General features: G+C 35.8%; 1 protein-coding gene across 8 annotated transcripts in view; it reads right to left on the reverse strand.

Annotated features, from left to right (window-relative positions):
* Positions 1-14,209, reverse strand: part of SNX29 (sorting nexin 29) — a 718,720-nt gene that overhangs the window by 577,628 nt on the left and 126,883 nt on the right. For all 8 annotated transcript variants that reach the window (XM_074196446.1, XM_074196453.1, XM_074196450.1 and 5 more), the window contains 2 exons: positions 7,679-7,742; positions 5,944-6,072 (listed from right to left, as the gene is read on the reverse strand). In XM_074196446.1, the coding sequence (XP_074052547.1) occupies positions 5,944-6,072; positions 7,679-7,742 (193 nt within the window). The remainder of the gene's footprint in view (positions 1-5,943; positions 6,073-7,678; positions 7,743-14,209) is intronic.

Genomic DNA, 14,209 nt, shown 5'->3' on the forward strand with positions numbered 1-14,209 from the left:
CCAAGTCCACACTTGATGCAGATTTTGTGGTGAACATCTGGTGTGGGTGCTAATGATTTTAACACTTTGCTAATTCCATATGGACCCATGTTTCAAATACAGCTGTTCCTTCAAATACCTTTCTGTTTACTCCCTAAAAAATTTAACTCATCAACTAAATAAACTGAACCTGTGCTCTTGATTAGAATACAGAGTTAGCAGAGAAGATAAATATGTTTGCTTCTTTTTATCTGGTACATTAGGGAAAGATGCTCAGTTCTGGATTCCCTCTTCCATACTTACCCATGGGTAATTATTGAAAAAAACTGACTGCTATCTAGCCATATCTGTTCCACCTTGTACTTCTAAAACTGAGAAGAGACCATAATTAATATACTGAGTTTGGAGTCAGGCAAATTTGAGTTCATATCAAAATCAGATGCTCATTTTTTGTGTGGTTTTAGACAAGTGATTAATCTTTCTGTGGGTACTCAGTTAACACATTTGTAAAATGAAGGAGCTGGAGTAAGATAACCTATGAAGTCCCTTCCAGTTATAGAACTTTGGTACAATGGGGGAATAAATTCTGGTTGTAAACCTGGAGGTCCCTGAATAGACTTCAAGAGGTCTGAGAACCTGAATGAAGAAAAAAGTTTAATCTTTATTTTGGCTAATCTTTATATGAAATTTAGTATTTCCTTATATCACAATTTATTTTTAAAAACAATATTCAGAGAAAAATTCATAAGTTTCAAGAGATTGCCCAAGATGTCCATGATAAAAAAGAATTTAAGAATTCCTGCCTTAAAGGAAAATGTACCATATGGTTAAATGAATAGATGGTTCTATATGCTTAACACTTTTGAGAAGATGTCAAAATCTCAAATAGAGACACAAATAAACGCAGATTTTACTTACTTCTATCTTTCTCTGACTCTTCTATCTTTCTCTGACTCTTATTTTTAATTGCTACTAAGAGAAACATTAGTCATACAACTCCTTCACTTTCCTTCACCTTCACTTTCCATGACTGGTAGAAGATAAAAGTGACCAATAACAGACAGCTCCAAATAGTGGAATTTTCCTCCCTCAAGTAGAAGCAGGCACCCTCTCAAGAGCTTCCACCCAAATCAAGGACTGGTATGTAATTTTCAATGAACAGTCTATCCTAGCATACAAAATGGATGACTCCTAACTTCCAAACATCCTAACACTCCTAACTCCTACGCTTCTCAGGGCCTAGTCTAGAAAGGCTAAATTGCTTAAATGGAACCAACAAAATCATGACTAGAATCCTCTAAATTGTTTAGTGCTATAAGCAAAAAGTTATTTTTAGGAATTCTTCTTTGAAGGAAAACATCTACTTATTTGAAATAGTTGAATTATTTACTTAAACATTATGAAAAATCCAAACCAAATAAGGAAGTACAAGGACCATTTAATATATATCAGGTAAGCAATGAGTCCTTTTAGTCAAAAGCAGGAAACAATTCAAGCCTTGCAGATTTTTCCTCATATAAATCTTAAGAAATATTAATTAGCAAATAACCTTTTTATGCCCAAACTTCCAGTGATGACAAGAAATGTACTGTCAATTTCAGGATTACATTTTGGGAAACTCTAAGGGAAAAAAATGTTCTCAAATATCTCAAGTCTCATCCAAATATTCATGTTTTATATTCACATCTCACAAAAACATCTCCATTTCTTCACCCTACATACTTCTTTTGCCTGCAGCGGTATGATTCAGTTATTATTAAGGTGATTGATAAGGTTGTGGCTATAAAAAAAAAGAGAAACATCACCTACTTACCAAATGAAACTCATTCAAGTAAACTAGTCAACTATTTATCATCTAAGAAAATAAAATGATGCAAGAATGACAAAATTAAATTGTAACTACAAACTAATGGACAGAAAGTATAGAGTACATCTCAGGAAGACACTAGATAGAAAGACTGAAATCTGAAGCAAATATAGAATTAGGCCTAGACACCTCAAAGTGACGATAATGATGATAAATAGGGTGGCAATGAAAATAATTTCTGGTCTCTCTTCACCCCTAAGATAACCTTAAAGGGAGAAAGAACATTAACTCCCATTAAATATACAATGGGTTCAAGAGAGTGCTCAATATCAAATATTTCTATTAGCCACTGGAAATTACTGAGACAAATGACCTTCATGCTCCTTCTTAAAAAGATGTCTATCCTTTACATCATACCACCATGGTTCTCAATTACACTTCCACCTAACATGGCTCTACTGTGATTCTAGGCTATTAATTCAAGCTATTTTCATGAGCCTTCATTCTCTAAAGCACAATGGCAGAAAAATAAAATAAATTAAATGCATAGGAAACCAAGTATATTGACAAACAGTTATCATATTATTAAAAACAAGTCCACATTAAGAACCTTACTCTGGGGGCAAGGGTGCACAGTGGATAGAGCACTGGCCCTGGAATCAGGAGTACCTGAGTTTAAATCCTGCCTCAGACAATAATTGGCTAGCTGTATGACCTTGGGCAAGTCACTTAACATTGCTTTAAATAAATAAAATTTTAAAAAAAGAACCTTGCTCTAAGGGAACATAGTACCAGGGTATAGCAGAAAGAGCACTGGATTTAAAGTCAAAGGACCTGGGATCAAATCCTGACTCTGCTATTTTCTACATTTGTGATTGAAGGAAAGTCCTTTTTATTTCTCAAAACCAGAGTTCATTTTTAAAATAAGGGGACTGGACTAAATGGTCTCCAAGATCCCTTCTAGTTCTAAACCCCTAATCCCCTGATTTTTAGGATCCTATGAAAAACTATCACTTGGGGCCATAAGGAATTGATATGAGAAGTTTACAGGCTCTTCTGAGAAGGTGATTCCCAATCCAATTTCCCAATAGTTACCTGAGAGTTTTATTTCTTACCTTTTACCTCTTTAGACAAGAATTCCAGTAATATCTTTGGATAGACAAAGAAAATGACTCTCATTCACTGAATGACTTTTCTTTTTAGAATTTGGGAGAAAGAGTCTAGTTTGGGAGCAGAGGCTGAGATTCAGAATTTTCATAGTTCAATATATGGTATCTGACATGCCATGTTCCAGCAGAGAATAATTCATTCTACCTGTCCTTTCAGATCACTCAATGAATAAATAGCAAGGTTCATCAGCCAGCTATTCAAAGAGGATTTTCAAAGAAAAAAGCTAGCAAGGCAGTCAAGAAAAACAATAAAATTGAAAAACAATAAAAATAGGAGTACTTTGCCAAACGAAGAGTAATGTCCCTGGGCACTAAATGAATTCTTTGCTTCCCTGGAAGATGCATAAAAGTAAAAGATGCCTTTTTTGTCTAGTGGAAGCATCATCATTCATCCCAAATAACTGGCAAAGAAACCAGTTAAAGACTAAACTGCAACCCAGTTTTAGGGAGAATGATCTAGAGAAAACAGCAAGGTATATTTGTCCATAATATCTTAACATGCTTTCAATGATGGACCCATTAAAAAAATGATTATGATGATCATGATGATGATGATGACTGACAGTGGCATAATGTTCAATGTTTATAAAAGTCTTTACAAATTATCTCATAATTTATCCCAGTTCAACCCCAACAACACTACTCACTTATCTCCAAACTGTACCTAGCATTGATACATAGCAAATAACTGAATGATCTAAATGATCTGTGAGGTCATTCCCACTTCTAAATCTTTGTGTTTGAATTAACTCTCATTGATTTGGGAGGGCTACCACCTCAATACTTAAACGTTCTAAGAGTGAGGTACTCCAGATATAGAAAATCTAAAACCATTGTGGGGTATGCAAGCAATCAAGTTAATCCAACTATTCAAGTATCTAAGGTTCTGTTGATACAGACAATGGTCTGCTTGATGACACAGTAAAGGACAAAGGCAAAGGGAACTTTGTCATAGAATTTAGCTGTAGATAGATATGAACCCAGACAGAAATACATAAATATTATACTGTATAATAAATATCACAACCACCTAATTTTCAATTCTTCCTGTCTCTTCCTCTGTTTTTTAGACAGTCTGAATGTCAGAAATTTTCAAGTACAGTAAATTCTGGGTTCTTGGGCTGATTTGGCAAAACTGAGGGAAATAATGGTTAAGCAAATTATCTGCTGAAGATTTAGTTACATTATAAGCAATAAAAAGGTTGTTGATTTTCAAAAAGCTAAAATGACAGAATCAGACTTTCAGAAAAGGAAAGGGGATAGCAATCATCTAACACAAACTCCTCCTGTTTTTAGAGATGAGGAAACTGAGGACCAAAGAGATGAAATATCTTGCCCCAAATCACAGAGTTAATTTAATCTTTCTCTGGTAAGTCAGAAAGTACTTCTAGAATTTGCATGGCAGTTGGTTGAAACAATCTTTTGTTGAAATTGCTGCAACAGAATCTCAGAGTTGGAAGGGAACTGCTATGTTATGTCATTTATTCAAAACTCTCTTCTGAATGCCCTTTACCACATCCCAACAGAGTCCATCAATATCTGCTTAAACACCTTCTGTAACAGAGAATTCATTCCCTAAATTTAAAGCACATTCTAATATCAAAGAGCTCTAATTTCTTTTTTTATAAGATCTTCCTTATGCTGAGATAAAAATCTGCTTCTGTTAACTTCAAATCCTGGTCCTGGTTCTGAGGCATGGAACTACATAAAATAAGTTTCATTCATCTTCTGGGTGGGAGTTCTTTAGTCATTCATACCATAGGTTTTCTCTCCTCACTAAATTATATATACAAATTCCTTTCAAGTCCTTATATGACTTTGTTTTGCGTTCTCTAATCCTTGGTGCTCTCCTTTATATGCTTCAAGTTGACAATGTTCTGTTTAAGTGTTATGCCCAAAACTGAACTCAATGAAGCACATGAGGTCTGACTAGTAGGGAGGGATCAGCATCTCCTTCTAGACACTTAATCTGGCACGTCTAAAAACTAGTGACTTCAACTCTGTGGAGCCACCTCTACCAGTATATAATGCAACTTCTCTACCCCTTAAGAAATAGTTTTAATATATTACCCCAGCTAAAAAAAAATTTATCACCTAGTGTCCAGACAACCTTTGGGTGGTAAAGTTCTTCAAATGAGCTAGACTCAGTCCTTGGATAAAAAACATGTAATCCACTCAAAGACTTGCCAAAAAATCATAAAGTTTGGAGTTGGACTTTTGAGGACCTTTGAAATTATACCTCCTCCACCCATTATTACCAACGAAGAGGAAGAAATCCAAACCGGACTTATCCTGTATCACTAGACAATAAGAAAATTGGGATTCAAAGACAGATCTTCAAATGATATAGCTAATACTTATTCTACTATAGCATCTTTATAAATTAATAGAAATTTCTAGAAATTATGATTCACTGGCATCACCCTTAAGACACCAGCATCACTTCTCAACCACAATAAAGGAATCAAGTGGAATTTTGGTATATGTATATACTATAATATAATATAAAATACAGCATATATAATTCATGGTTTTATTATACTGTTTTCCCCCCTCAGGGTTCATTTTAAAACCCTAAAGTGATAAGGCTATGTTGAGAGTGGAGGAAGGAGGAGGAAAACAAGGTGAGAAAAATAGGAAGGAAGAGAGAGCTAAATAAAAGAGGCAGATCAAGGATTCTCTGTACTTGAAGTAAAACTAAAGAATGAATTTAATCAAAACTATGTTAACAAATACCAGCTCAACATTAATTTCATCACAGTAGCAATTGTAGCTATAGTAATATGTGTTATAGTTTATTCAATACTCATATATACTTCCTCCTCCTAAAGACATAGGTTGAGAATCATTCAATTTCTCCTGCTGCACTCCATGAAAGACCTTTATACCCTGTTCTTTTCTAAATATATTGTAGTCTTTAAAATAAAACTGTCCCTCACATGATTCCAGACACAATCCCCTCCTTGTTCTCATCTTCATCTTACCCACCTTGCCAGTGCCTGGATCTTTGCTACGTGTCGTTCCTCCTGTTCTGAAACTTTTCGTTTCAAGTTGTCAATTTCTTGCCTAAGTACTGCAGAATGTTCCATCTCTCCATCAAGCAGGTTCCGCAATGATCTGGGGAGGGGGAAAGGGCATCATAAGTTTAGACACTAAAAGCAAAATGCTCATCAAGCCCAAAACAGAAGCACTGGTAAAATTCAGTTGATTTTTTTTCCTTTGTTCTAAAATAAAATTTTATTTAAGCTCCTTCAGATAAAGTTCTTTAAAGAGTGTTCTAAAGCATGTCCTGGAGTCTCAGAACAACAAGAACACTGGATTGTAGGACTAAAGAATGAGAGTCAAAAAGATCAAGGAATCATATTCCTAAAAGTCAATTATCAAATCACCAATTTGAAAGTTTCAGTGAGAGTAAAATAGTGTTAGCCTGACCTTGATTATAAGAGTGTCAAACAGGTCATATTTAAACCTTTACTATATTTTACTGCTTTGTTTTGCTTTTTTTAAAAAAAATAAGGGTCATCTTATCAAAACATTACTGCAAAGTTTAGCAAAGAAAATGAATGCAGAGGTTGGGAAAATAATCAATGGCATGCAAACATGCACAGAAAGTACAGATTATACAAAAAATATTTCCTTTAAAAGATACTCATTATTACCCAATATACCTATTTTGTGCTAACATTCTACCATTTCACTTCAAAGTAGGTCTTCTCTTACAAACCTTACCAACCCATAAAAAGTTCTCTTGTGAACCTAATTTCTGATTTTAGATAAAGAGTAGGCAGAAGTTCTTTCCAAAGCCATTCAAATGTTACTGTTGAAAAATAAATCAAACATGGCTTTACCAGCATTACACCTAAGCATAGGGCATTTTTTTTCCAGAGAGGAAGCCCACTTACACACTAAATACCTAAATAAATCTTGCTGTATATATCATCAGAGATTTAGCACAATTTCAAACTAAAATTTTCATTTCTTCTAAAGGCATGCCACTTTCACAATCATAAGCAAGGCCAAGTGGAACTTTCTTAAGTGCCTAAAATCTAAAATGAGAATGGATTACACTTTATGCAACTAGGTCGGCAATGGTTTTGGAAAGCTCTGCAAAACATTTTTCAGAGATTTTTAAAAGGAAACATGGGCAATCTTCAAATAGAAGACAATTTCTTAAGCACTAGGTGAACCATGGGAAATGCTTTAGGGTACACATCCTTCCATCTTTCCAAATTCCTGAACCTGATGTCAAGATACCTAATTTCTAATCACACCTCAGCCAGTAACTAACCTGTGAATGGGCAAAAAGTTGATTTAACCATTCTGTAATAAAAAAGGGAATAATAATATTCATTTGTCAGATGAGGAGAGAGGTAAAAAGCATTTTTGAATAGTTATACAATTTAAGGACCTCTAATAACAATAGTTATTCTGGGGAGCAATCTTACATGACAGATAAAAAAGATTTTTAAATGTTATTTTATATATTTTTGAATAAAATAGAAGAAGTTTTATTTACTGTATATAGATATATACACACATATGTATATAGAGAGAATATACATAGATACAGATATAGATGATATAGATATAGATATATAGATATAGATATAGATGATATAGATATATATGTACACACACACACACACACACACACGCACAGTCACTAGGACCCAAAAAGGGATTGGGGAGAGTAGGAGTTGTCAGTTGCAAGGACACAAGATACCTGTTTTCTTCTTCCAATTCATCCTTTCTATTCATCATTGCTACAATAGCTTGACGCAGTTCATCTAAAAGGGAAAAAAGCAAGGACACATGAAGTGACAGATCACACCTATTACATTGCTTCATATCTCAGCATCCTATGTCATTAAAAATAATTTGTCTGGAGGAGTCTCTTTGTTCTACAGAAAAGTAATCTCCAATAGTCTTATCTGAGGAAACAGAAAAGTTAATTTTCAAGGTGACTGCCAACAGTGGGACTTCATATCAATAAATATTTATTAAATATATTTAGATATAAGGCACAGTGAGGTATAAAAGACATGGGTCAGTACTGTAAATTTTTGCAATTCAGTTAAGTAAGCAAGACATTAATAGAGATGTATGGGTGTATATACATATATAACATATATGTATGTATATGTGCATATATATATGTACATATACAAATATGTTTATGTATGTGTATATGTGCAATACACGTTAATAATGAATACCAAAAGGCTAAAATTAATAAAATCTGAAGTTATAATGACTGAAGTACTTAATATTTTGAAAAAGAAAAATTAATACTGTTCCCTATCTTGTTGAAGATACATCTTTTTAGATATGGGAATTACTGACAAACTAGTATAGTCAGAAAAAAAAATTAACATTGTACTGAAGAGTCTGAAAATCATGCCATATGGGAAAAGGTTTAAGAAACTGTGAAAAGTTAACTTAAAGTTAACTTAAAAGCTAACTTAAAAAGTTAACTTAAAAAAAATTAAAAGTTAAACTTAAAAAATATTTTCAACTATCTAAAGGTCCATCATCAAAGATCAGGCTTATTTTATTTTGTTACAAAGAATATAACTTGTATGTAATGACTACAAATTTCAGGAATACAGATTTTAATCCATCATAAGGAAGAGATTTTCAAAAACAGAATGGGAAGTCTCAAAATTTATTTTGTTCTCATCCTTTAAGTATTCAAGAAGTTTTTTCAAAGATACTGGAACACATATAGATACATGGTCCTCTAAAATCCCTTCCAATTCCAGAATTCTCTAAGTCTAAGTAAAAACAGGTATGAAATGCTATGAAAAAACAAACTGATTAGTGCTAGTCAAAGTTGTCAGCATATGTATCACAAAGTTTGAGGGATTTGAGCTGGATCTATAAATGACAGATAAAATCTAGATAAGTGAATGGGAATTTACAAGCAAAGGCACAAATAAAAGAACAAGTGATGAGTAGGCAGGGGGCAGGGAGGAATCAACTTAGCTAGAGTATAGCATCTATGAAGGATATAAGAGTAATTCAGGCTAGAAAAACAGGGTCAAAAATGTTGTGCTAAAAAAGCTGGATTTTATCCTATAGGCAAGAGGAGTCAATTTAACATTTTTAAATAGGAAAATGACAAAATGGAAACAGTCTGCTTTCCTGTCTTAAATTCCTTTAAAAAATATTGAATATAGGAAAAAATACATGTGAAATATTCTGAATCAATTAAAACCAAGACAGAAAACACTATGAAAAATATTTAAATTAATTCCAACAGCAATGATTAAAATAGGGAACATAACAGTTATATCATATCATAGATCATTTCCATTCTTAATAAAACATCTTTCATATACAAATTCACATATGAGAATGCTAAAATTACAATTTAGTAAAGAAGGAAAACATGAATTTATCATCTTCCAGACAAGCTCATTCTAAGTTTCATTCAAGACCCAATCAGATAAGACATACATCTAGCCTTTGCAAACCTTACAATGCTATATAAATGTTAGCTATTATCATAAAGGATGGAACTTAAGCTGTTAAGCATTTTGATGAACTGGACAGACATTCATTTCTGGATAACAAGAAGTTGAATATGAGGGGTTTTTTTTTAATAAATATATCATCATCGACTCTATTCTCACTTCAAAAGGTTTTCATTGCCCCCAAAAGAATCTCTCATTTTTGATGGGTTTTTTTTGGTAAGGCAACGGGGTTAAGTGGCTTGCCCAAGGCCACACAGCTAGGTAATATTAAACGTCTGAGACCGGATTTGAACCCAGGTACTCCTGACTCCAGGGCTGGTGCTTTATCCACTGCGCCACCTAGCCGCCCCAAAAGAATCTCTATTATTGATGTTTGGCTTACGATTTTTTTTACTCCTATTAAAGGACTAAGTTGAGTTGTTCTATGCAACAAATTAAACTTTTCCTTCCTTTTTCCTGCCCAAACAAGTTTTCTCTATCTAAACCTCAGAGCAGAGGGGAAGGAATGATTTTCTAAATAACCTCCAAATATTGAAAGTCATGCTCCCAACTAATTAGGTTTTTTTTAAAAATAGCATTTATTTTCCACATACAAATAACTTAAATTTAATGCTTCAATCATCACATACTCAATCACTAACAAAGATTCAAAAAATGAAATATGATATTCATTTTCCATGGTTTAGATTTTTTAAAACTCATAGAAATATTGAAAACAGCTATCTGCAACAGATTCAAGTGACACTATGACCATGGAAAAAAGGTCAGATTCAAAGATCTTTATCTAACACAATATATTTTTGCAGGAAAGCAGAATCAGCTGCCCTTAGCTTTTATCTCAATGAAACCTTGAGACTCTACAAGTTTTCAGTCGTGCATCAAGGATTCAGGAAATTGGAAAACTGTTTAAGCCAAGGTCTGTTTGAGCCCTAAAGGGGGTCAAACATGACGGTTTTTCAATGATTGCTATTTTTATAGTGTAAAAGGTCTCTCTGGTCAAGATTCATGGAAAATTTAAGGAGTATATATGTATTTGTATATATGTATATAATGTAATTGATTTGAAAGTATTCAGATTTCCTATAGTCAGTGGACTCTCCTAAGAACTAGTTGACCCATTTGAAACTTTAAGAGGGGGGAAAAAGTCTCACCTAATTAATACTGAAAATTTTAACTGGGCAATAATTAGATTAACTTGTTTCTGTGAACACAATTTTCATCATGAAAACATTAAGTCCTGTTGGTGAAGTTGTGAACTGTTGGAGAGCAATATGAAACTCTATCCAAAGGGCTATAAAATTTTGATCCAACAAAAAACACCACTAGATCTGTATCCCAAAGAGATCATAAAGGGAAAAGGAAGCACATATACAAAAATATTTATAACAGCTCTTTTTTGTAGTAGCAAAGAATTGGAAACTGAGGGGATGGCTGAAAAAACTGTGGTATTGGAATGTGATGAAATACTATTATTCTGTAAGAAATCATGAGCAGACAGATTTCAGAAAAACCTGGAAAGACTTAGCTGAATTCATACTGAATGAAGTAAGCAAAACCAGGAGATCTTGCACACCTTAATAGCAACATTATGTGATGATCAACTATAACAGACTAACTGTTCTTCAGCAGGTCATTGATGAAAGGCAATTTTAAAATACTTTAATTTTTTTATTAAAGATTTTATTTATTTTGAGTTTTACAATTTTTCCCTAATCTTACTTCCCTCACTCCATCCCCCACAGAAGGCAATTTGTCAGTCTTTACATTGTTTCTTTTTTTTTAAAGGTTCTTCCAAGGCAAATGGGTTTAAGTGGCTTGCCCAAGGCCACACAGGTGGAATTAAGTGTCTGAGACGGGATTTGAACCTAGGTACTCCTGACTCCAGGGCTGGTGTTTTATCCACTGCACCACCTAGCCGCCCCTCTTTACACTGTTTTGATGGTATACATTGATCCAAATTGAGTGTGATGAGAGAGAAATCATATTCTTTTTTTAAAATTTTATTTATTTAAGGCAATAGGATTAAGTGACTTGCCCAAGGTCACACAGCTAGGCAATTATTAAGTGTCTGAGTTTGGATTTGAACTCAGGGACTCATGAATCCTAGGCCTGGCTCTATCCACTGTGCCACCTAGCTGCCCCCTGAGAAATCATATTCTTAAGGAAGAAACATAAAGTATAAGAGATAGCAAGATCAGACAATAAGATATCATTTTTTCCCCTAAATTAAAGTTAATAGTTCTTGGTTTTTGCTCAAACTCCACAGTTCTTTCTCTGGATACAGATGGTATTCTCCATTGCAGACAGCCCCAAATTGTCCCTCATTGTTGCACTGAAGGAATGAGCAAGTCCATCAAGGTTGCTCATCGCCCCCATGTTGCTGTTAGGGTGTACAGTGTTTTCTGGTTCTGGTCATCTCACTCAGCATCAGTTCATGCAAATCCCTCCAGGCTTTACTGAATTCCCTTCCCTCCTGGTTTCTAATAGAACAATAGTGTTCTGAGGCGGCTAGGTGGCACAGTAGAGTACCAATCCTGGAGTCAAGAGTCCCTGAGTTCAAATCCGCCCTCACACACTTAATAATTACCTAGCTGTGTGGACTTTGGCAAGCCACTTAACCCCATTGCCTTGGGAAAAAAAAAAAAAAACAGAAAGAACAATAGTGTTCCATGACATACATATACCACAGTTTGCTAAGCCATTCCCCAACTGAAGGACATTTACTTGATTTCCAATTCTTTCCCACCACAAACAGGGCTGCTATGAATATTTTTGTACAAGTGATGTTTTTACCCTTTTTCATCATCTCTTCAGGGTATAGACCCAGTAGCTGTATTGCTGGATCAAGGGGGATGCTCATTTTTGTTTGCCCTTTGGGCATAGTTCCAAATTTCTCTCCAGAAAGGTTGGAGGAGTTCACAGCTCCGCCAACAATGTAATAATGTCCCGGATTTTCCACAAGCCTTCCAACAATGATCATTATCCTTTCTGGTCATATTGTCCAGTCTGAGAGGTGTGAGGTAGTACCTCAAAGAAGCTTTAATTTGCATTTCTCTAATAAGTAATTATTTAGAGCAATTTTTCATATGACTATGGATTGCTTTGATCTCATCTGTAAATTGCCTTTACATATCCTTTGACCACTTGTCAATAGGGGGAATGGCTTTTTTTTTAAATATGACTCAGTTCTCTATATATTTTAGAAATGAGTCCTTTGTCAGAAACATTAGTTGTAAAGATTGTTTCCCAGTTTACTATATTTCTTTTGATCTTGGTTACAGTGGATTTGTGTGTGCAAAAGCTTTTTAATTTAATGTAATCAAAATCATCTAATTTGTTTTTAGTGATGTTCTCCATCTCTTCCTTGGTCATAAACTGCTTCCGTTTCCATAGATCTAACAGGTAAACTAATCCCTAATCTTCTAATTTGCTTATAGTATTGTTTTTTATGTCTAACTCCTGTATCCATTTGGATCTTATCTTGGTATAGGGTGTGAGGTGTTGGTCTAATTTAAGCTTCTTCCATACTAACTTCCAATTTTCCCTGTGGGAACACAGGCTATTCTAATGGCCCCACCACCTGGACACAGTCCCAGGAGCTGGCATGCCACCCTGAGAGATAAGGTGCACCAGAGTCCTTGGAAGCTGGTCTTTCTGCCCCACGGCCCAAGGGCACAGGACACAGCTGTGTTTTACCACCTGCCCCCTAATGTACCCCCTTATCCTGTAACGCAAGTGCTGTGCATAGAACTGCTTGCATCCCCCATTCCCTCATTTTTCTTTGTTCTACCCTGGAAGACCTAACAGTATCTATGTAGAAGCTAAGCAGTAATAAATTTGATTTGGAAGCATAAGGCAGTATGGCTTGACTCCTTATTCTCAGCTCCCCTCCACGATGGAGGTCATTGCTGATAGGGCCCCAAGGTGAAGCAAGTCGCAACAAATGGTGCTGAAACCCAGGATCCCCCCACTCTGAGGGATGCCTCAGAATGTGCTTCCCCTTGCTGGACGAGGTAATCGCCCCACATCGACCAGTCTCCTACTGTCCCCTCACCCCAGAGACCCCACGGCTTGTAGAGCCCCCTGTACTCCCTTAACATAATGGGGAATCTTCCACCTTCTTCCCAAGATATCCAAGTATGGGTTCTTAAACACCTCCTAAGTTCCTGTCACCTGAAATGCTCCAAAAGAGAATGTAAGATAACACTCCAGGCAGTTTTGGCTTTGGCCCCCTGGATTGAGGTTGGCCATATGATGGACCCTGATATTTGGGGGCATGTTTTGACACTTGCTCACAGGACTGAGGTCTGTGGTGACTTTTCTCCCCTACTGCCCTTCTATCCTATTGTCACTGCAATACATGCCTGCCTTTCAGGGAGAGAGGAGGAATCTCAAAACATTTTATCTTAGACACAGAAAAGGCCAGGGCAGAGAGCCCATGTCACCTCACTGAGGTCTGCGATGAGGGAACCCAAACTGATGAGAAATCCACTCGTCCCCGCCCCAGTCCTCCCCAATCTCTCACCCGACAAATCACCCCCCCCCCCAAAGCCTCCTCATCTCTACCCTGACTTGCCTTGGGTAGACTGCTGAATACAGCCTCCCCCAAAACATCCTCTCCCTACCCCCTCAGCAACAGCTAATGACTTCATGGATGCCTGTCAGATGAGAGATTTTTGCTGGGTCTATTGATAACCATTACCCACCCTCCCCGCTTTCTCAAGGGGAACTCAGCGCTTCCTGTCAGCCGCTCCCCTTCTCATCTCCCTCCCCTTGAC

Source organism: Macrotis lagotis, chromosome 8 (genome assembly GCF_037893015.1).
Source record: "Macrotis lagotis isolate mMagLag1 chromosome 8, bilby.v1.9.chrom.fasta, whole genome shotgun sequence".
Lineage (NCBI taxonomy): Eukaryota > Metazoa > Chordata > Mammalia > Peramelemorphia > Peramelidae > Macrotis > Macrotis lagotis.